Source organism: Scyliorhinus torazame, chromosome 31 (genome assembly GCF_047496885.1).
Source record: "Scyliorhinus torazame isolate Kashiwa2021f chromosome 31, sScyTor2.1, whole genome shotgun sequence".
In the NCBI taxonomy this organism is placed as follows: domain Eukaryota; kingdom Metazoa; phylum Chordata; class Chondrichthyes; order Carcharhiniformes; family Scyliorhinidae; genus Scyliorhinus; species Scyliorhinus torazame.
In genome coordinates, this window is record NC_092737.1 from 17,430,184 (window position 1) to 17,452,592 (window position 22,409).

General features: G+C 62.1%; 1 protein-coding gene across 2 annotated transcripts in view; it reads right to left on the bottom strand.

Moving 5' to 3' along the window:
- Window positions 1–22,409, bottom strand: part of cops6 (COP9 signalosome subunit 6) — a 55,963-nt gene that overhangs the window by 14,571 nt on the left and 18,983 nt on the right. For both annotated transcript variants that reach the window (XM_072493406.1, XM_072493405.1), the window contains exon 6: window positions 8,737–8,784. In XM_072493406.1, coding sequence (XP_072349507.1) covers window positions 8,737–8,784 — 48 coding nt within the window. The remainder of the gene's footprint in view (window positions 1–8,736; window positions 8,785–22,409) is intronic.

Here is a 22,409-nt window from a genome sequence, read left to right on the forward strand (position 1 = left end):
GTACCGGTCAGTGTCTGACGGTCTTGGGGTGTGGGTGATGGGTAGCGGTCAGTGTCCGACGGTCTTGGGCTGTGGGTGATGGGTAGCGGTCAGTATCTGACAGTCTTGGGGTGTGGGTGATGGGTAATGGTCAGTGTCCAATGGTCTTGGGGTGTGGGTGATGGGTAGCGGTCAATGTCCGACGGTCTTGGGGTATGGGTGATGGGTAGCGGTCAGTGTCCGACGCGGTCTTGGGGTGTGGGTGATGGGTAATGGTCAGTGTCTGGCGGTCTTGGGGTGTGGGTGATGGGTAGCGGGCAGTGTCCAACGGTCTTGGGGTGTGGGTGATGGGGTACCGGTCAGTGTCTGATGGTCTTGGGGTGTGTACGATGGGTAATGGTCAGTGTCTGACGGTCTTGGGCTGTGGGTGATGGGTAGCGGTCAGTGTCTGACGGTCTTGGGGTGTGGGTGATGGGTAGCGGTCAGTGTCTGACGTTCTTGGGGTGTGGGCGATGTGTAGTGGTCAGTGTCTGACTGTCTTGGGGTGTGGGTGATGGGTAGCGGTCAGTGTCTGACGGTCTTGGGGTGTGGGTGATGGGTAGCGGTCAGTGTCTGACGGTCTTGGGGTGTGGGTGATGGGTAGCGGTCAGTGTCTGACGGTCTTGGGGTGTGAGTGATGGGTACCGGTCAGTGTCTGACGGTCTTGGGGTGTGGGTGATGGGTACCGGTCAGTGTCTGACGGTCTTGGGGTGTGGACGATGGGTAATGTTCAGTGTCTGACGGTCTTGGGGTGTGGGCGATGTGTAATGGTCAGTGTCTGACGGTCTTGGGCTGTGGGTGATGGGTACCGGTCAGTGTCTGACGGTCTTGGGGTGTGGGTGATGGGTAGCGGTCAGTGTCTGACGGTCTTGGGGTGTGGGTGATGGGTACCGGTCAGTGTCTGACGGTCTTGGGCTGTGGGTGATGGGTAGCGGTCAGTGTCTGACGGTCTTGGGATGTGGGTGATGGGTAGCGGTCAGTTTCTGACGGTCTTGGGGTGTGGGTGATGGGTACCGGTCAGTGTCTGACGGTCTTGGGGTGTGGGTGATGGGTAGCGGTCAGTGTCCGACGGTCTTGGGCTGTGGGTGATGGGTAGCGGTCAGTATCTGACAGTCTTGGGGTGTGGGTGATGGGTAATGGTCAGTGTCCAATGGTCTTGGGGTGTGGGTGATGGGTAGCGGTCAATGTCCGACGGTCTTGGGGTATGGGTGATGGGTAGCGGTCAGTGTCCGACGCGGTCTTGGGGTGTGGGTGATGGGTAATGGTCAGTGTCTGGCGGTCTTGGGGTGTGGGTGATGGGTAGCGGGCAGTGTCCGACGGTCTTGGGGTGTGGGTAATGGGTAGCGGTCAGTATCTGACGGTATTGGGGTGTGGATGATGGGTAGCGGTCAGTGTCTGAAGGTCCTGGGGTGTGGGTGATGGGTAGCGGTCAGTGTCTGACGGTCTTGGGGTGTGGGTGATGGGTAATGGTCAGTGTCTGACGGTCTTGGGGTGTGGGCGATGGGTATCGGTCAGTATCTGATGGTCTTGGGGTGTGGGTGATGGGTAGCGGTCAGTGTCTGATGGTCTTGGGGTGTGGGTGATGGGTAGCAGTCAGTGTCTGACAGTCTTGGGGTGTGGGTGATGGGTAGCGATCAGTGTCTGACGGTCTTGGTTTGTGGGTGATGGGTAATGGTCAGTGTCTGACGGTCTTGGGGTGTGGGTGATGGGTAATGGTCAGTGTCTGATGGTCTTGGGGTGTGGGTGATGGGTAGCGGTCAGTGTCTGACGGTCTTGGGGTGTGGGTGATGGGTAGCGATCAGTGTCTGACGGTCTTGGGTTGTGGGTGATGGGTAGCGATCAGTGTCTGACGGTCTTGGGGTGTGGACGATGGGTAATGGTCAGTGTCTGACGGTCTTGGGGTGTGGGTGATGGGTAATGGTCAGTGTCTGATGGTCTTGGGGTGTGGGTGATGTGTAGTGGTCAGTGTCTGACGGTCTTGGGGTGTGGGTGATGGGTAGCGATCAGTGTCTGACGGTCTTGGGTTGTGGGTGATGGGTAATGGTCAGTGTCTGACGGTCTTGGGGTGTGGACGATGGGTAATGGTCAGTGTCTGACGGTCTTGGGGTGTGGGTGAAGGGTAGCGGTCAGTGTCTGACTGTCTTGGGGTGTGGGTGATGGGTAATGGTCAGTGTCTGATGGTCATGGGGTGTGGGTGATGGGTAGCGGTCAGTGTCTGACGGTCTTGGGGTGTGGGTGATGGGTAATGGTCAGTGTCTGACGGTCTTGGGGTGTGGGTGATGGGTAATGGTCAGTGTCTGACGGTCTTGGGGTGTGGACGATTGGTAATGGTCAGTGTCTGACGGTCTTGGGGTGTGGGTGATGGGTAATGGTCAGTGTCTGATGGTCTTGGGGTGTGGGTGATGGGTAGAGGTCAGTGTCTGACGGTCTTGGGGTGTGGGTGATGGGTAGCAGTCAGTGTCTGACGGTCTTGGGGTGTGGGTGATGGGTAGCGGTCAGTGTCTGACGGTCTTGGGGTGTGGGTGATGGGTAGCGGTCAGTGTCCGACGGTCTTGGGGTGTGGGTGATGGGTAGCGGACAGTGTCTGACGGTCTTGGGGTGTAGATGATGGGTAGCGGTCAGTGTGCGACGGTCTTGGGGTGTGGGTGATGGGTAGCGGTCAGTGTCTGACGGTCTTGGGCTGTGGGTGATGGGTAGCTATCAGAGTCTGACGGTCTTGGGCTGTGGGTGATGGGTAACGGTCAGTGTCTGACGGTCTTGGGGTGCGGGTGATGGGTAGCGGTCAGTGTCTGACGGTCTTGGGGTGAGGACGATGGGTAGTGGTCAGTGTGCGATGGTCTTGGGGTGTGGGTGATGGGTAATGGTCAGTGTCTGACAGTGCTGGGGTGAGGACGATGGGTAATGGTCAGTGTCTGACGGTTTTGGGGTGTGGGTGATGGGTAATGGTCAGTGTCTGACGGTCTTGGGGTGTGGGTGATGGGTAATGGTCAGTGTCTGACGGTCATGGGTTGTGGGTGATGGGTAATGGTCAGTGTCTGACTGTCTTGGGGTGTGGGTGATGGGTAGCGGTCAGTGTCCAACGGTCTTGGGGTGTGAGTGATGGGTAGGGGTCAGTGTCCAACGGTCTTGGGCTGTGGGTGATGGGTAGCGGTCAGTGTCGGACGGTCTTGGGGTGTGGGTGATGGGTGATGGTCAGTGTCTGACGGTCTTGGGGTGAGGATGATGGGTTGCGGTCAGTGTCTGATGGTCTTGGGGTGTGGGTGATGGGTGATGGTCAGTGTCCAACGGTCTTGGGGTGTGGGTGATGGGTAATGGTCAGTGTCTGACGGTCTTGGGGTGTGGGTGATGGGTAATGGTCAGTGTCTGACGGTCTTGGGGTGTGGGTGATGGGTAGCGGTCAGTGTCTGACGGTCTTGGGGTGTGGGTGATGGGTAGCGGTCAGTGTCTGACGGTCTTGGGGTGTGGGTTATGGGTAATGGTCAGTGTCCGACGGTCTTGGGGTGAGGACGATGGGTACCGGTCAATGTCCGACGGTCTTGGGGTGTGGGTGATGGGTAGCGGTCAGTGTCCGACGCGGTCTTGGGGTGTGGGTGATGGGTAATGGTCAGTGTCTGGCGGTCTTGGGGTGTGGGTGATGGGTAGCGGGCAGTGTCCGACGGTCTTGGGGTGTGGGTAATGGGTAGCGGTCAGTATCTGACGGTATTGGGGTGTGGATGATGGGTAGCGGTCAGTGTCTGAAGGTCCTGGGGTGTGGGTGATGGGTAGCGGTCAGTGTCTGACGGTCTTGGGGTGTGGGTGATGGGTAATGGTCAGTGTCTGACGGTCTTGGGGTGTGGGCGATGGGTATCGGTCAGTATCTGATGGTCTTGGGGTGTGGGTGATGGGTAGCGGTCAGTGTCTGATGGTCTTGGGGTGTGGGTGATGGGTAGCAGTCAGTGTCTGACAGTCTTGGGGTGTGGGTGATGGGTAGCGATCAGTGTCTGACGGTCTTGGGGTGTGGGTGATGGGTAATGGTCAGTGTCTGATGGTCTTGGGGTGTGAGTGATGGGTAGCGGTCAGTGTCTGACGGTCTTGGGGTGTGGGTGATGGGTAGCGATCAGTGTCTGACGGTCTTGGGTTGTGGGTGATGGGTAGCGATCAGTGTCTGACGGTCTTGGGGTGTGGACGATGGGTAATGGTCAGTGTCTGACGGTCTTGGGGTGTGGGTGATGGGTAATGGTCAGTGTCTGATGGTCTTGGGGTGTGGGTGATGTGTAGTGGTCAGTGTCTGACGGTCTTGGGGTGTGGGTGATGGGTAGCGATCAGTGTCTGACGGTCTTGGGTTGTGGGTGATGGGTAATGGTCAGTGTCTGACGGTCTTGGGGTGTGGACGATGGGTAATGGTCAGTGTCTGACGGTCTTGGGGTGTGGGTGAAGGGTAGCGGTCAGTGTCTGACTGTCTTGGGGTGTGGGTGATGGGTAATGGTCAGTGTCTGATGGTCATGGGGTGTGGGTGATGGGTAGCGGTCAGTGTCTGACGGTCTTGGGGTGTGGGTGATGGGTAATGGTCAGTGTCTGACGGTCTTGGGGTGTGGGTGATGGGTAATGGTCAGTGTCTGACGGTCTTGGGGTGTGGACGATTGGTAATGGTCAGTGTCTGACGGTCTTGGGGTGTGGGTGATGGGTAATGGTCAGTGTCTGATGGTCTTGGGGTGTGGGTGATGGGTAGAGGTCAGTGTCTGACGGTCTTGGGGTGTGGGTGATGGGTAGCGGTCAGTGTCTGACGGTCTTGGGGTGTGGGTGATGGGTAGCGGTCAGTGTCTGACGGTCTTGGGGTGTGGGTGATGGGTAGCGGTCAGTGTCCGACGGTCTTGGGGTGTGCGTGATGGGTAGCGGTCAGTGTCTGACGGTCTTGGGGTGTAGATGATGGGTAGCGGTCAGTGTGCGACGGTCTTGGGGTGTGGGTGATGGGTAGCGGTCAGTGTCTGACGGTCTTGGGCTGTGGGTGATGGGTAGCTATCAGAGTCTGACGGTCTTGGGCTGTGGGTGATGGGTAACGGTCAGTGTCTGACGGTCTTGGGGTGCGGGTGATGGGTAGCGGTCAGTGTCTGACGGTCTTGGGGTGAGGACGATGGGTAGTGGTCAGTGTGCGATGGTCTTGGGGTGTGGGTGATGGGTAATGGTCAGTGTCTGACAGTGCTGGGGTGAGGACGATGGGTAATGGTCAGTGTCTGACGGTCTTGGGGTGTGGGTGATGGGTAATGGTCAGTGTCTGACGGTCATGGGTTGTGGGTGATGGGTAATGGTCAGTGTCTGACTGTCTTGGGGTGTGGGTGATGGGTAGCGGTCAGTGTCCAACGGTCTTGGGGTGTGAGTGATGGGTAGGGGTCAGTGTCCAACGGTCTTGGGCTGTGGGTGATGGGTAGCGGTCAGTGTCGGACGGTCTTGGGGTGTGGGTGATGGGTGATGGTCAGTGTCTGACGGTCTTGGGGTGAGGATGATGGGTTGCGGTCAGTGTCTGATGGTCTTGGGGTGTGGGTGATGGGTGATGGTCAGTGTCCAACGGTCTTGGGGTGTGGGTGATGGGTAATGGTCAGTGTCTGACGGTCTTGGGGTGTGGGTGATGGGTAATGGTCAGTGTCTGACGGTCTTGGGGTGTGGGTGATGGGTAGCGGTCAGTGTCTGACGGTCTTGGGGTGTGGGTGATGGGTAGCGGTCAGTGTCTGACGGTCTTGGGGTGTGGGTTATGGGTAATGGTCAGTGTCCGACGGTCTTGGGGTGAGGACGATGGGTAGCGGTCAGTGTCTGACGGTCTTGGGGTGTGGGTAATGGGTAGCGGTCAGTATCTGACGGTATTGGGGTGTGGATGATGGGTAGCGGTCAGTGTCTGAAGGTCCTGGGGTGTGGGTGATGGGTAGCGGTCAGTGTCTGACGGTCTTGGGGTGTGGGTGATGGGTAATGGTCAGTGTCTGACGGTCTTGGGGTGTGGGCGATGGGTATCGGTCAGTATCTGATGGTCTTGGGGTGTGGGTGATGGGTAGCGGTCAGTGTCTGATGGTCTTGGGGTGTGGGTGATGGGTAGCAGTCAGTGTCTGACAGTCTTGGGGTGTGGGTGATGGGTAGCGATCAGTGTCTGACGGTCTTGGGGTGTGGGTGATGGGTAATGGTCAGTGTCTGATGGTCTTGGGGTGTGGGTGATGGGTAGCGGTCAGTGTCTGACGGTCTTGGGGTGTGGGTGATGGGTAGCGATCAGTGTCTGACGGTCTTGGGGTGTGGACGATGGGTAATGGTCAGTGTCTGACGGTCTTGGGGTGTGGGTGATGGGTAATGGTCAGTGTCTGATGGTCTTGGGGTGTGGGTGATGTGTAGTGGTCAGTGTCTGACGGTCTTGGGGTGTGGGTGATGGGTAGCGATCAGTGTCTGACGGTCTTGGGTTGTGGGTGATGGGTAATGGTCAGTGTCTGACGGTCTTGGGGTGTGGACGATGGGTAATGGTCAGTGTCTGACGGTCTTGGGGTGTGGGTGAAGGGTAGCGGTCAGTGTCTGACTGTCTTGGGGTGTGGGTGATGGGTAATGGTCAGTGTCTGATGGTCATGGGGTGTGGGTGATGGGTAGCGGTCAGTGTCTGACGGTCTTGGGGTGTGGGTGATGGGTAATGGTCAGTGTCTGACGGTCTTGGGGTGTGGGTGATGGGTAATGGTCAGTGTCTGACGGTCTTGGGGTGTGGACGATTGGTAATGGTCAGTGTCTGACGGTCTTGGGGTGTGGGTGATGGGTAATGGTCAGTGTCTGATGGTCTTGGGGTGTGGGTGATGGGTAGAGGTCAGTGTCTGACGGTCTTGGGGTGTGGGTGATGGGTAGCGGTCAGTGTCTGACGGTCTTGGGGTGTGGGTGATGGGTAGCGGTCAGTGTCTGACGGTCTTGGGGTGTGGGTGATGGGTAGCGGTCAGTGTCCGACGGTCTTGGGGTGTGGGTGATGGGTAGCGGTCAGTGTCTGACGGTCTTGGGGTGTAGATGATGGGTAGCGGTCAGTGTGCGACGGTCTTGGGGTGTGGGTGATGGGTAGCGGTCAGTGTCTGACGGTCTTGGGCTGTGGGTGATGGGTAGCTATCAGAGTCTGACGGTCTTGGGCTGTGGGTGATGGGTAACGGTCAGTGTCTGACGGTCTTGGGGTGCGGGTGATGGGTAGCGGTCAGTGTCTGACGGTCTTGGGGTGAGGACGATGGGTAGTGGTCAGTGTGCGATGGTCTTGGGGTGTGGGTGATGGGTAATGGTCAGTGTCTGACAGTGCTGGGGTGAGGACGATGGGTAATGGTCAGTGTCTGACGGTCTTGGGGTGTGGGTGATGGGTAATGGTCAGTGTCTGACGGTCATGGGTTGTGGGTGATGGGTAATGGTCAGTGTCTGACTGTCTTGGGGTGTGGGTGATGGGTAGCGGTCAGTGTCCAACGGTCTTGGGGTGTGAGTGATGGGTAGGGGTCAGTGTCCAACGGTCTTGGGCTGTGGGTGATGGGTAGCGGTCAGTGTCGGACGGTCTTGGGGTGTGGGTGATGGGTGATGGTCAGTGTCTGACGGTCTTGGGGTGAGGATGATGGGTTGCGGTCAGTGTCTGATGGTCTTGGGGTGTGGGTGATGGGTGATGGTCAGTGTCCAACGGTCTTGGGGTGTGGGTGATGGGTAATGGTCAGTGTCTGACGGTCTTGGGGTGTGGGTGATGGGTAATGGTCAGTGTCTGACGGTCTTGGGGTGTGGGTGATGGGTAGCGGTCAGTGTCTGACGGTCTTGGGGTGTGGGTGATGGGTAGCGGTCAGTGTCTGACGGTCTTGGGGTGTGGGTTATGGGTAATGGTCAGTGTCCGACGGTCTTGGGGTGAGGACGATGGGTAGCGGTCAGTGTCTGACGGTCTTGGGGTGTGGGTTATGGGTAGCGGTCAGTGTCCGACGGTCTTGGGGTGAGGACGATGGGTAGCAGTCAGTGTCTGACGATCTTGGGGTGTGGGTGATGGGTAGCGGTCAGTGTCTGACGGTCTTGGGTGTGGACGATGGGTAATGGTCAGTGTCTGACGGTCTTGGGGTGTGGGTGATGGGTAATGGTCAGTGTCTGACGGTCTTGGGGTGCGGGTGATGGGTAGCGGTCAGTGTCCAACGGTCTTGAGGTGTGGGTGATGGGTAATGGTCAGTGTCTGACGGTCTTGGGGGGTGGGTGATGGGTAGCGGACTGAATTGAACAGACAGAGACTGTACCTAGTGTAGACACACACAGACTGACAGGAACAGGCTGACTGTACATCGTGTCGGACACACAGACTGACAGGAACAGACAGACTGTACCTAGTGTAGACACACACAGACTGACAGGAACAGACCGACTGTACATCGAGACTGTACAGATCCATAGGAAGAGAGAGAGACTGTATTGTACACAGGTCAGTGTACAAACAGAGAGACTGCGTTATGGAGGGGGCTGTACATGACGTATCGGGGGTCGGTTAGCTCAATGACCGGTTGGTGTTGCGGAGTGGGTTCAGTTCCCGTACGCGCTGAGGTTATCCATGAAGGCCCCGCCCTCTGAACCGTGCCCCTTGCCCGAGGTAGTGGCGACTCTTCGGGTCAAATCACCACCCGTCAGTTCTCTCTCTCTCTCGCTCGGCGACGTGTCACATCATGACTGACACACGTGCTCGCTCGCACGCGCACACACACACTGACAGGACAGAACTGGAGCCAATTAATTGCCTACCTCTCCAGCGATGATATCGATGACCGACTCATAAACGCTGACTGGAAGCTGCAAGACAAGACAGAGAGAGTCAGGCGGCAAACATTTATTACATTTGGGCTTTTTTCTGCAGCCAAGTCTTTCCCAATTAAGTGTTACATGGCCGGATCAAGCTGTGGGCCCTTTAGAACACAAACGTGCTTTCAATTTTCCAATCTGCTGCCTTTTATGTTTTCTTCTAATTAGCTGCTGCATTTTCAAAGGCAGCGTCCTCCTGTGTTCAAAAACCCTACGCCACTGGAATCAAACCACTGCTACTTTTGGCTCCTTTTTCCTGGACGCCCCCCCCGCCCCCTTCAGTTTCCAGTCCTTCCCCCAGTCTTTTCAAACTGGGAACCTGGCCCCCCGCGCCTGCCCACCCTGTGCCCTCTCGCTGGCTCCACACTAACTGCCTTGTTCCGCCCTCCGTGATGGGAGATGCTGGGCAGCGCTCGAGACATTGGGGATGAGGCTCCCATAGTTTTACTTCAGGCAGATTTCACGTTTAAAATATTAACAAGGGCTCGATTGCAAACAGCTGGATTCACGTTGCAGTCAACAGCTGTAATTAGCAACATCTGTCAGGAACTTTCATTTACATTTCGAACGCCGAACAGGGAGGATTCATTAAGACGACGTTTGGTTTTGTCAGCTGGGAGACCAAACAGCTTTTCAAGTATTTAACGAGAGCTGGAAAACGAAGGTGAATTCTTGGGTCCTTTCCATAGAATCCCTACAGTGCAGGAGGCTGCCATCCGGCCCATTGAGTCAGTAACGACCCTTCGAAAGAGGCCTCTACCAGGGCTCACTTCCCTGCTCTCTCCCCGTAATCCCGCTCATTGATCACGGCCAATCCACCAAACCTGCACATCTTTAGACTGCGGGAGGAAGCCGGAGCACCCGGAGGAAACCCACGCACACACGGGGGGGACGTGCAGACTCCGCACAGTCACCCCAGGTCGGAATCGAACCCGGGACCCTGGCGCGCTAAGGCAGCAGTGCCAGGCACTGTGCCTCCCTTTCTGACTCAACATTGGGCAATTGCTTGCCTTCAGTTCTGGCCCCTTGTCAAAAATCTGGAAGGGTTGTCGGGCTGGAGGAGGTCACTAAGATAGGACGTGCAGAAGACGAGGGCAGCGGACCCGGCGTGGGCACCAGACCCGGCGTGGACACCGGACCCGGCGAGGGCACCGGACCCGGCGAGGGCACCGGACCCGGCGAGGGCACCGGACCCGGCGTGGGCACCGGACCCGGCGTGGGCACAGGACCCGGCGTGGGCACCGGACCCGGCGTGGGCACCGGACCCGGCGTGGGCACCGGACCCGGCGTGGGCACCGGACCCGGCGTGGGCACCGGACCCGGCGTGGGCACCGGTCCCGGCGTGGGCACAGGACCTAGTGTGGGCACCGGACCCAGCGTGGGCACCGGACCCAGCGTGGGCACCGGACCCAGCGTGGGCACCGGACCCAGCGTGGGCACCGGACCCAGCGTGGGCACCGGACCCAGCGTGGGCACCGGACCCAGCGTGGGCACCGGACCCAGCGTGGGCACCGGACCCAGCGAGGGCACCGGACCCAGCGTGGGCACCGGACCCAGCGTGGGCACCGGACCGAGTGAGGGCACCGGACCGGGCGAGGGCACCGGACCCAGCGTGGGCACCGGACCCAGCGAAGGCACCGGACCCAGCGTGGGCACCAGACCCAGCGAAGGCACCGGACCCAGCGAGGGCACCAGTCCCAGCGAGGGCACCAGTCCCAGCGTGGGCACCTGACACTGCGAGGGCACCGGACCCGGCGAGGGCACCGGACCCGGCGTGGGCACCGGACACAGCGAGAGCACCGGTCACGGCGAGGGCACCGGACCCGGCGAGGTCACCGGACCCGGCGAGGGCACAGGACCCGGCGAGGGCACTGGACCCGGCGAGGGCACCGGACCGAGCAAGGGCACCGGACCCAGCAAAGGCACCGGACCCGGCGAGGGCACCGGACCCGGCGAGGGCACCGGACACTGCGATGGCACCGGACACGGCGTGGGCACCGGACCCGGCGTGGGCACCGGACACGGCGAGGGCACCGGACCCGGCGAGGGCACCGGACACGGCGATGGCACCGGACACGGCGTGGGCACCGGACCCGGCGTGGGCACCGGACCCGGCGAGGGCACCGAACCCAGCGTGGGCACCGGACCCAGCGTGGGCACCGGACCCAGCGTAGGCACCGGACCGGGCGAGGGCACCAGACCCAGCGAGGGCACCGGACCCAGCGAAGGCACCGGACCCAGCGAAGGCACCGGACCCAGCGAGGGCATCAGTCCCAGCGTGGGCACCAGTCCCAGCGTGGGCACCTGACACTGCGAGAGCGCCGGACACGGCGAGGGCACCAGTCCCAGCGTGGGCACCAGTCCCAGCGTGGGCACCTGACACTGCGAGAGCACCGGACACGGCGAGAGCACCGGACACGGCGAGGGCACCAGTCCCAGCGTGGGCACCAGTCCCAGCGTGGGCACCTGACACGGCGAGAGCACCGGACCCGGCGAGGGCACCGGACCCGGCGTGGGCACCGGACCCGGCGAGGGCACCGGACCCGGCGAGGGCACCGGACCCGGCGAGGGCACCGGACCCGGCGAGGGCACCGGACCCGGCGAGGGCACCGGACCCGGCGAGGGCACCGGACACGGCGATGGCACCGGACACGGCGAGGGCACCGGACCCAGCGTGGGCACCGGACCCAGCGTAGGCACCGGACCGGGCGAGGGCACCGGACCCGGCGAGGGCACCGGACACGGCGAGAGCACCGGACACGGCGAGGGCACCGGACCCGGCGAGGGCACCGGACCCAGCGAGGGCACCAGTCCCAGCGAGGGCACCAGTCCCAGCGTGGGCACCAGTCCCAGCGTGGGCAGCGGACCCAGCGTGGGCACCTGACACTGCGAGGGCACCGGACCCGGCGAGGGCACCGGACCCGGCGTGGGCACCGGACACGGCGAGAGCACCGGACACGGCGAGGGCACCGGACCCGGCGAGGTCACCGGACCCGGCGAGGGCACAGGACCCGGCGAGGGCACTGGACCCGGCGAGGGCACCGGACCGAGCAAGGGCACCGGACCCAGCGAAGGCACCGGACCCGGCGAGGGCACCGGACCCGGCGTGGGCACCGGACCCGGCGAGGGCACCGGACCCAGCGTGGGCACCGGACCCAGCGTAGGCACCGGACCGGGCGAGGGCACCAGACCCAGCGAGGGCACCGGACCCAGCGAAGGCACCGGACCCAGCGAAGGCACCGGACCCAGCGTGGGCACCAGTCCCAGCGTGGGCACCTGACACTGCGAGAGCGCCGGACACGGCGAGGGCACCAGTCCCAGCGTGGGCACCGGACCCAGCGTGGGCACCGGACCCAGCGTAGGCACCGGACCGGGCGAGGGCACCAGACCCAGCGAGGGCACCGGACCCAGCGAAGGCACCGGACCCAGCGAAGGCACCGGACCCAGCGAGGGCACCGGTCCCAGCGTGGGCACCGGACCCAGCGAAGGCACCGGACCCAGCGAAGGCACCGGACCCAGCGAGGGCACCAGTCCCAGCGAGGGCACCGGACCCAGCGAAGGCACCGGACCCAGCGAAGGCACCGGACCCAGCGAGGGCACCAGTCCCAGCGTGGGCACCAGTCCCAGCGTGGGCACCTGACACTGCGAGAGCGCCGGACACGGCGAGGGCACCAGTCCCAGCGTGGGCACCAGTCCCAGCGTGGGCACCTGACACTGCGAGAGCGCCGGACACGGTGAGGGCACCAGTCCCAGCGTGGGCACCAGTCCCAGCGTGGGCACCAGTCCCAGCGTGGGCACCTGACACTGCGAGAGCACCGGACACGGCGAGAGCACCGGACACGGCGAGGGCACCGGACCCGGCGAGGGCACCGGACCCGGTGAGGGCACCAGACCCGGCGTGGGCACCGGACCCAGCGAGGGCACCGGACCCGGCGAGGGCACCGGACCCGGCGTGGGCACCACCCGGCGTGGGCACAGGACCCGGCGAGGGCACCGGACCCGGCGAGGGCACCGGACCCGGCGATGGCACCGGACCCGGCGTGGGCACCGGACCCGGCGTGGGCACCGGACCCGGCGTGGGCACCGGACCCGGCGAGGGCACCGGACCCGGCGAGGGCACCGGACCCGGCGAGGGCACCGGACCCGGCGAGGGCACCGGACCCGGCGAGGGCACCGGACCCGGCATTGGCACCGGATCCGGCGTGGGCACCGGACCCGGCGTGGGAACATGACCCGGCGAGGGCACCGAACCCAGCATGGGCACCGGACCCAGCGTGGGCACCGGACCCAGCGTAGGCACCGGACCGGGCGAGGGCACCAGACCCAGCGAGGGCACCGGACCCAGCGAAGGCACCGGACCCAGCGAAGGCACCGGACCCAGCGAGGGCACCAGTCCCAGCGTGGGCACCAGTCCCAGCGTGGGCACCTGACACTGCGAGAGCGCCGGACACGGCGAGGGCACCAGTCCCAGCGTGGGCACCAGTCCCAGCGTGGGCACCTGACACTGCGAGAGCACCGGACACGGCGAGAGCACCGGACACGGCGAGGGCACCAGTCCCAGCGTGGGCACCAGTCCCAGCGTGGGCACCTGACACTGCGAGAGCACCGGACACGGCGAGAGCACCGGACACGGCGAGGGCACCGGACCCAGCGTGGGCACCAGTCCCAGCGTGGGCACCAGTCCCAGCGTGGGCACCAGTCCCAGCGTGGGCACCAGTCCCAGCGTGGGCACCTGACACTGCGAGAGCACCGGACACGGCGAGGGCACCGGACCCGGCGAGGGCACCGGACCCGGCGAGGGCACCGGACCCGGCGTGGGCACCGGACACGGCGAGAGCACCGGACACGGCGAGGGCACCGGACCCGGCGAGGGCACCGGACCCAGCGAGGGCACCAGTCCCAGCGAGGGCACCAGTCCCAGCGTGGGCAGCGGACCCAGCGTGGGCACCTGACACTGCGAGGGCACCGGACCCAGCGAGGGCACCGGACCCGGCGTGGGCACCGGACACGGCGTGGGCACCGGACACGGCGAGAGCACCGGACACGGCGAGGGCACCGGACCCGGCGAGGTCACCGGACCCGGCGAGGGCACAGGACCCGGCGAGGGCACTGGACCCGGCGAGGGCACCGGACCGAGCAAGGGCACCGGACCCAGCGAAGGCACCGGACCCGGCGAGGGCACCGGACCCGGCGAGGGCACCGGACCCGGCGAGGGCACCGGACACGGCGATGGCACCGGACACGGCGTGGGCACCGGACCCGGCGTGGGCACCGGACCCGGCGAGGGCACCGGACCCAGCGTGGGCACCGGACCCAGCGTGGGCACCGGACCCAGCGTAGGCACCGGACCGGGCGAGGGCACCGGACCCAGCGAGGGCACCGGACCCAGCGAAGGCACCGGACCCAGCGAAGGCACCGGACCCAGCGAGGGCACCGGACACGGCGATGGCACCGGACACGGCGTGGGCACCGGACCCAGCGAAGGCACCGGACCCAGCGAGGGCACCTGTCCCAGCGTGGGCACCTGACACTGCGAGAGCGCCGGACACGGCGAGGGCACCAGTCCCAGCGTGGGCACCAGTCCCAGCGTGGGCACCAGTCCCAGCGTGGGCACCTGACACTGCGAGAGCACCGGACACGGCGAGAGCACCGGACACGGCGAGAGCACCGGACACGGCGAGGGCACCGGACCCGGCGAGGGCACCGGACCCGGCGAGGGCACCGGACCCGGCGAGGGCACCGGACCCGGCGAGGGCACCGGACCCGGCGTGGGCACCGGACCCGGCGTGGGCACCGGACCCGGCGAGGGCACCGGACCCGGCGTGGGCACCGGACCCGGCGTGGGCACCGGACCCGGCGTGGGCACCGGACCCGGCGAGGCACCGGACCCGGCGAGGGCACCGGACCCGGCGAGGGCACCGGACCCGGCGAGGGCACCGGACCCGGCGAGGGCACCGGACCCGGAGAGGGCACCGGACCCGGAGAGGGCACCGGACCCGGCGTGGGCACCGGACCCGGCGAGGGCATCGGACCCGGCGAGGGCACCGGACCCGGCGAGGGCACCGGACCCGTTAGGGCACCGGACCCGGCGAGGGCACCGGACCCGTTAGGGCACCGGACCCGGCGAGGGCACCGGACCCGTTAGGGCACCGGACCCGGCGAGGGCACCGGACCCGGCGTGGGCACCGGACCCGGCGTGGGCACCGTACCGGCGAGGGCACCGGACCGGCGAGGGCACCGGACCGGCGAGGGCACCGGACCGGCGAGGGCACCGGACCGGCAAGGTCACCGGACCCGGCGAGGGCACCGGACCCGTTAGGGCACCGGACCCGGCGAGGGCATCGGACCCGGCGAGGGCACCGAACCCGGCGAGGGCACCGGACACAGCGATGGCACCGGACCCGGCGAGGGCACCGGACCCGGCGAGGGCACCGGACCCGTTAGGGCACCGGACCCGGCGAGGGCGCCGGACCCGGCGAGGGCGCCGGACCCGGCGAGGGCGCCGGACCCGGCGTTGGCACCGGATCCGGCGTGGGCACCGGACACGACGAGGGCACCGGACCCGGCGACGGCACCGGACCCAGCGTGGGCACCGGACACAGCGAGGGCACCGGACTCGGCGAGGGCACCGGACCCGGCGAGGGCACCGGACCCAGCGAGGGCACCGGACCCGGCGTGGGCACCGGACCCGGCGAGGGCACCGGACCCGGCGAGGGCACCGGACCCGGCGAGGGCACCGGACCCGGCGAGGGCACCGGACCCGGCGAGGGCACCGGACCCGGCGAGGGCACCGGACCCGGCGAGGGCACCGGACCCGGCGAGGGCACCGGACCCGGCGAGGGCATCGGACCCGGCGATGGCACAGGACCCGGCGAGGGCACCGGACCCGGCGAGGGCACCGGACCCGTTAGGGCACCGGACCCGGCGAGGGCACCGGACCCGTTAGGGCACCGGACCCGGCGAGGGCATCGGACCCGTTAGGGCACCGGACCCGGCGAGGGCACCGAACCCGGCGAGGGCACCGGACACAGCGATGGCACCGGACCCGGCGAGGGCACCGAACCCGGCGAGGGCACCGGACCCGGCGAGGGCACCGGACCCGGCGAGGGCACCGGACCCGGCGAGGGCACCGGACCCGGCGAGGGCACCGGACCCGTTAGGGCACCGGACCCGGCGAGGGCACCGGACCCGGCGAGGGCACCGGACCCGTTAGGGCACCGGACCCGGCGAGGGCATCGGACCCGGCGAGGGCACCGGACCCGGCGAGGGCACCGGACCCGGCGACGGCACCGGACCCGGCGTGGGCACCGGACCCGGCGAGGGCACAGGACCCGGCGAGGGCACCGGACCCGGCGAGGGCACCGAACCCGGCGTGGGCACAGGACCCGGCGAGGGCACAGGACCCGGCGAGGGCACCGGACCCGGCGAGGGCACCGGACCCGGCGAGGGCACCGGACCCGGCGAGGGCACCGGACCCGGCGAGGGCACCGGACCCGGCGAGGGCACCGGACCCGGCGAGGGCACCGGACCCGGCGAGGGCACCGGACCCGGCGATGGCACCGGACCCGGCGAGGGCACCGGACCCGGCGAGGGCACCGAACCCGGCGACGGCACCGGACCCAGCGTGGGCACCATCCAGCGTGGGCACCGGCCCCAGAGAGGGCACCGGACCCAGCGAGGGCACCGGACACGGCGAGGGCACCGGACACGGCGAGGGCACCGGCCCCAGAGAGGGCACCGGACCCAGCGAGGGCACCGGACACAGCGAGGGCACCGGACACAGCGTGGGCACAGGACCCAGCGTGGGCACCGGACCCAGCGAAGGCACAGGGCCCGACGATGGCACAGGACCCAGCGTGGGCACCGGACCCGGTGAGGGCACCGGACCCGGCGATGGCACAGGACCCAGCGAGGGCACCGGACCCGGCGAGGGCACCAGACCCAGCCTGGGCACCGGACCCAGCGTGGGCACCGGACCCAGCGTGGGCACCGGACACGGCGAGGGCACCGGACACGGCGAGGGCACCGGACTCAGCGAAGGCACTTGCCACCTCTTGCTGTAGAACTGAAGGCTTGTGCTACAGTACAGCTCATGTTCTCCGTGGGATAACCATAAACCAGGATACTGAATCAGCCCTAAATGACGGAATTACCAACAGGAGTTCATTTTCAACAGCTTCAACTGTGACACCAATAAAATCCAACACTCCACATCCTGGGGGATTAGTAGTCACCAGAAACTGGACCGGGCAGATAATTCTTTTTAAAAATTGATTGACGGGATGTGGGGCGTCGCTGGTTCGCTCAGCATTTTGCCCTGGTTGCCATTCAGAAGGTGGTGGGTGAGCTGCCTTCTTGAACCGCTGCAGTCTTTGAGGTGTAGGTACACCCACTGAGCTGTTAGGGAGGGAGTTCCAGGGTGTTGCCCCAGTGACAGTGAAGGAACGACCGATATATTTCCCAGTCGGGGCGGTGAGCGACTCGGAGGGGAACCTCCAGGTGGTGAGGTTCCCAGGTATCTGCTGCTCTTGTCCTTCTAGATGGTAGAGGGGGTGGGTTTGGACTGTGACTACAAGAGCGGGTCGGAGATTGGGCATTCTGAGGTGAGTAACTCATTTCCAAAGCCTGTCCTACATTCACAAGGCACAAGTCAGGAGTGTGATGGGATACTCTCCACTTGCCTGGATGAGCGCAGCTCCAACAACACTCAAGAAGCTCGACACCATCCAGGACAAAGCAGCCCCGCTTGATTGGCACCCCATCCACTGCCACCCACCACCGACGCACAGGGTGTACCATCTACAACATACACTGTCACCAAGGCTCTTCTATCCGCACCATCCAAACCTGCGACCTCTGCCACCTGCGACCCCCGCCACCTGCGACCCCTGCCACCTGCGACCCCCGCCCCCTGCCACCCCTGCCACCTGCAAGGCCGAGCGCAGCAGGTGCTTGGGATCACCAGCTGGGCATCAGTGATTCGAGAAGGTGGCTCACCAGGGCAAAGGCGGACAGGCAACAAATGCTGTCTCAGCCAGCAAAGTCAACATCCCACAAGCGAATGATGAAGAAAGCAGATCTGACACTGTAGGAAGAGTGAAGCTATTCAGCGTTTTTGTGGAATTTGATGCCAAATGGATGATGCCATTGACGGGCAGATGAGATTTAGGAGCATAGTGGGGGGGGTTCCAGAATAGAAAGAGGAACTCCTGAGGTGACGGCGTGGGGAGAGAAACCATGAAGTGACATTAAGTGAGAAGGTAGTCAAGAAGGCATACGGCATGCTTGCCTTCATTGGCCGGGGCATTGAGTATAAGAATTGGCAAGTCATGTTGCAGCTGTATAGAACCTTAGTTAGGCCACACTTGGAGTATAGTGTTCAATTCTGGTCGCCACACTACCAGAAGGATGTGGAGGCTTTAGAGAGGGTGCAGAAGAGATTTACCAGAATGTTGCCTGGTATGGAGGGCATTAGCTATGAGGAGCGGTTGAATAAACTCGGTTTGTTCTCACTGGAACGACGGAGGTTGAGGGGAGACCTGATAGAGGTCTACAAAATTATGAGGGGCATAGACAGAGTGGATAGTCAGAGGCTTTTCCCCAGGGTAGAGGGGTCAATTACTAGGGGGCATAGGTTTAAGGTGAGAGGGGCAAGGTTTAGAGTAGATGTACGAGGCAAGTTTTTTTACACAGAGGGTAGTGGGTGCCTGGAACTCGCTGCCGGAGGAGGTGGTGGAAGCAGGGACGATAGTGACATTTAAGGGGCATCTTGACAAATACATGACTAGGATGGGAATAGAGGGATACGGACCCAGGAAGTGCAGAAGATTGTAGTTTACTCGGGCAGCATGGTCGGCACGGGCTTGGAGGGCCGAAGGGCCTGTTCCTGTGCTGTACTTTTCTTTGTTCTTTGTTCTCGGATTCTGATGGGTAGGCGGGCCGCGAGGTGGCGAGGGTAGTGCCACGCAGTTGGGGGGGAAGTGATAGAGGAGGGTGGTGTGGGCAACAGCGCCAGAGGCTACGGACCGACCGAGAAGGATGAGGAGGGATAGCTTACCATGGCCACAGTCGTATCGTCATATGGTACAGAACAGGCCCTTCGGTCCATCACCAAAACAACACTGAATCGACACGAGGAGTGGGCCGAGGTAGGATGCTCTTTCGGAGGGTCGGTACAGACATCGGTGGTCAAATGGCCCGTCCTGCAGGGATTCGATGATGTCCAGTAAGGGAACAAACTCCTCACATTAGATAGGCACGGGAAAGGGATTCAAGGTGGCGGCACGGTTGCACAGTAGTTAGCACTGTAGCTTCACAGCGCCAGGGTCCCAGGTTCGATTCCCGGCTTGGGTCACTGTCTGTGCAGAGTCTGCACCTTCTCCCCCGTGTCTGCGTGGGTTTCCTCCGGGCGCTCCGGTTTCCTCCCACAAGCCCCGAAAGACGTGCATGTTGGGTGGATTGGGCGTTCTGAATTCTCCCTCTGTGTACCTGAACAGGCGCCGGAATGTGGCGACGAGGGGCTTTTCACACTAACTTCATTGCAGTGTTAATGTCAGCCTACTTGTGACAATAAAGTGGAGATGCCGGCGTTGGACTGGGGTGGGATCAGTAAGAAGTCTTACAACACCAGGTTAAAGTCCAACAGATTTGTTTCGAATCACTAGCTTTCGGAGCGCTGCTCCTTCCTCAGGTGAATGAAGAGGTATGAAGAGGTATACATCGATGATATTTCGTTCCTTTGGACCCACGGCGAAACGACTACACGATGACATCAATAAGTTCCATCCAACCATCAGACTCGCCATGGACTACTCTCCAAAATCAGTTGCATTCTTGGACACACTCGTCTCCATCAAGGACGGTCACCTCAGCACTTCGCTTTACCGCAAGCCCACGGATAACCTCACGATGCTCCACTTCTCCAGCTTCCACCCTAAACACATTAAAGAAGCCATTCCCTATGGACAAGCTCTCCGTATACACAGGATCTGCTCTGACGAGGAGGAGCGTAACAGACATCTACAGACGTTGAAAGATGCCCTCGTACGAACAGGATATGGCGCTCGACTCATCGATCGACAGTTCCAATGCGCCACAGCAAAACACCGCACCGACCTCCTCAGAAGACAAACGTGGGACACAACCGGCAGAATATCCTTCGTTGTCCAGTACTTTCCCGGAGCGGAGAAACTACGACATCTTCTTCACAGCCTTCAACACGTCATCGATGAAGATGAACATCTTGCCAAGGTCATCCCCACACCCCCACTACTTGCCTTCAAACAACCGTGCAACCTCAAACAAACCATTGTTTGCAGCAAACTACACAGTCTTCAGAACAGTGACCACGACACCACACAACCCTGTCATGGCAATCTCTGCAAGACGTGCCAGATCATCGACATGGATACCACCATTACATGTGATAACACCACCTACCAGGTACGCGGTACATACTCGTGCGACTCGGCCAACGTTGTCTACCTCATGCGCTGCAGGAAAGGATGTCCCGAAGCGTGGTACATTGACGAGACCATGCAGACGCTGCGACAACGAATGAACGGACATCGCGCGACAATCACCAGGCAGGAATGTTCCCTTCCAGTCGGGGAACACTTCAGCAGTCAAGGGCATTCAGCCTCTGATCTCCGGGTAAGCGTTCTCCAAGGCGGCCTTCAGGGCGCGCGACAACGCAGAATCGCCGAGCAGAAACTTATAGCCAAGTTCTGCACACATGAGTGCGGCCTCAACCGGGACCTGGGATTCATGTCGCATTACATTCATCCCCCACCATCTGGCCAGCGAAATCCTACCAACTGTCCTGGCTTGACACAATTCACACCTCATTAACCTGGGGTTACCCCATCTCTGGATCTGTAAAGATTTAATCACCTGCTAATGCTCGCATTCCAAGCATTGTCTGGCATCTTTGAATTTGTCTATATATATGTTTCTGGAACATACCTCTTCATTCACCTGAGGAAGGAGCAGCGTTCCGAAAGCGAGTGACATCGAAACAAACCTGCTGGACTTTAACCTGGTGTTGTAAAACTTCTTACTGTGACAATAAAGATTACTATGAATTCATGATATCCAAGTGGGTCAATCTCCTGAATGGGAAATTCCGTCCAATCTATTTACAGGAGGGCAGGGTTTGAGGGACAGTTTAACCCTCCAACTTATCTTCTTTTGTCACTGGAGGAGCTGTTGACATTAAAACAATTGCAGCTCCTTAAGGATCGACAAGAGCAGGAACTGGAGCCCCCTCATGGTGAGACATGAAATAAACTCCTGTCAACACACACTATGGTTTTGTCAGAAAGCAGTTTGGTTAAAGATCAATTGTTGCAGACAATTAAACCTAAGCGGTTGTATCGAGACTAAATTATTGCAACATTTTGGCCGCTGTAGCTTGTTTAAAAGTTTCCATTGTGACTGGATTTAAATGATGCAGCACTATGTCGGAACAAGATAATAAAAGAACTACAGAGACAAAGTGTGCTGCGGAGGGTGGGGGAAAGTTAAGAAACTCGTGACGACTGGTAGATAGCTTGCAGCAAAGAGGGATTGTGAAGAGGGGCAGATGTAGCAAATAGACAGGAGGAGGCAACAGCACCAAAGGTGAACAGAAACAAAGTGAACACAAAGGTGGAGGGAAATGAGAAGCAATGTTTGAGCAATGAGGAGGTTCAGCTTAATCGGGATTTAATGAAGGTCGGCGCAATGCTGGGGTGAGATTTAACGATAGGCAGGGCAACAGGATGGTGGGGTTTGATCAACAGGAGGGCAGGGTTTGAGGGACAGTTTAACAGGAGGGCAGCGTTTGACGAGGGACAGTGTAACAGGAGGGCAGGGTTTGAGGGGCAGTGTAACAGGAGGGCAGGGTTTGAGGGACAGTGTAACAGGAGGGCAGGGTTTGAGGGACAGTGTAACAGGAGGGCAGGGTTTGAGGGACAGTGTAACAGGAGGGCAGGGTTTGAGGGGCAGTGTAACAGGAGGGCAGGGTTTGAGGGACAGTGTAACAGGAGGGCAGGGTTTGAGGGACAGTGTAACAGGAGGGCAGGGTTTGAGGGACAGTGTAACAGGAGGGCAGGGTTTGAGGGGCAGTGTAACAGGAGGGCAGGGTTTGAGGGTCAGTGTAACAGGAGGGCAGGGTTTGAGGGACAGTGTAACAGGAGGGCAGGGTTTGAGGGACAGTGTAACAGGAGGGCAGGGTTTGAGGGACAGTGTAACAGGAGGGCAGGGTTTGAGGGACAGCGAAACAGGAGGGCAGGGTTTGAGGGACAGTGTAACAGGAGGGCAGGGTTTGAGGGGCAGTGTAACAGGAGGGCAGGGTTTGAGGGACAGTGTAACAGGAGGGCAGGGTTTGAGGGACAGTGTAATGGGAGGGCAGGGTTTGAGGGACAGTGTAACAGGAGGGCAGGGTTTGAGGGACAGTGTAACAGGAGGGCAGGGTTTGAGGGACAGTGTAATGGGAGGGCAGGGTTTGAGGGACAGTGTAACAGGAGGGCAGGGTTTGAGGGACAGTGTAACAGGAGGGCAGGGTTTGAGGGACAGTGTAACAGGAGGGCAGGGTTTAAGGGACAGCGTAGCAGGAGGGCAGGGTTTGAGGGACA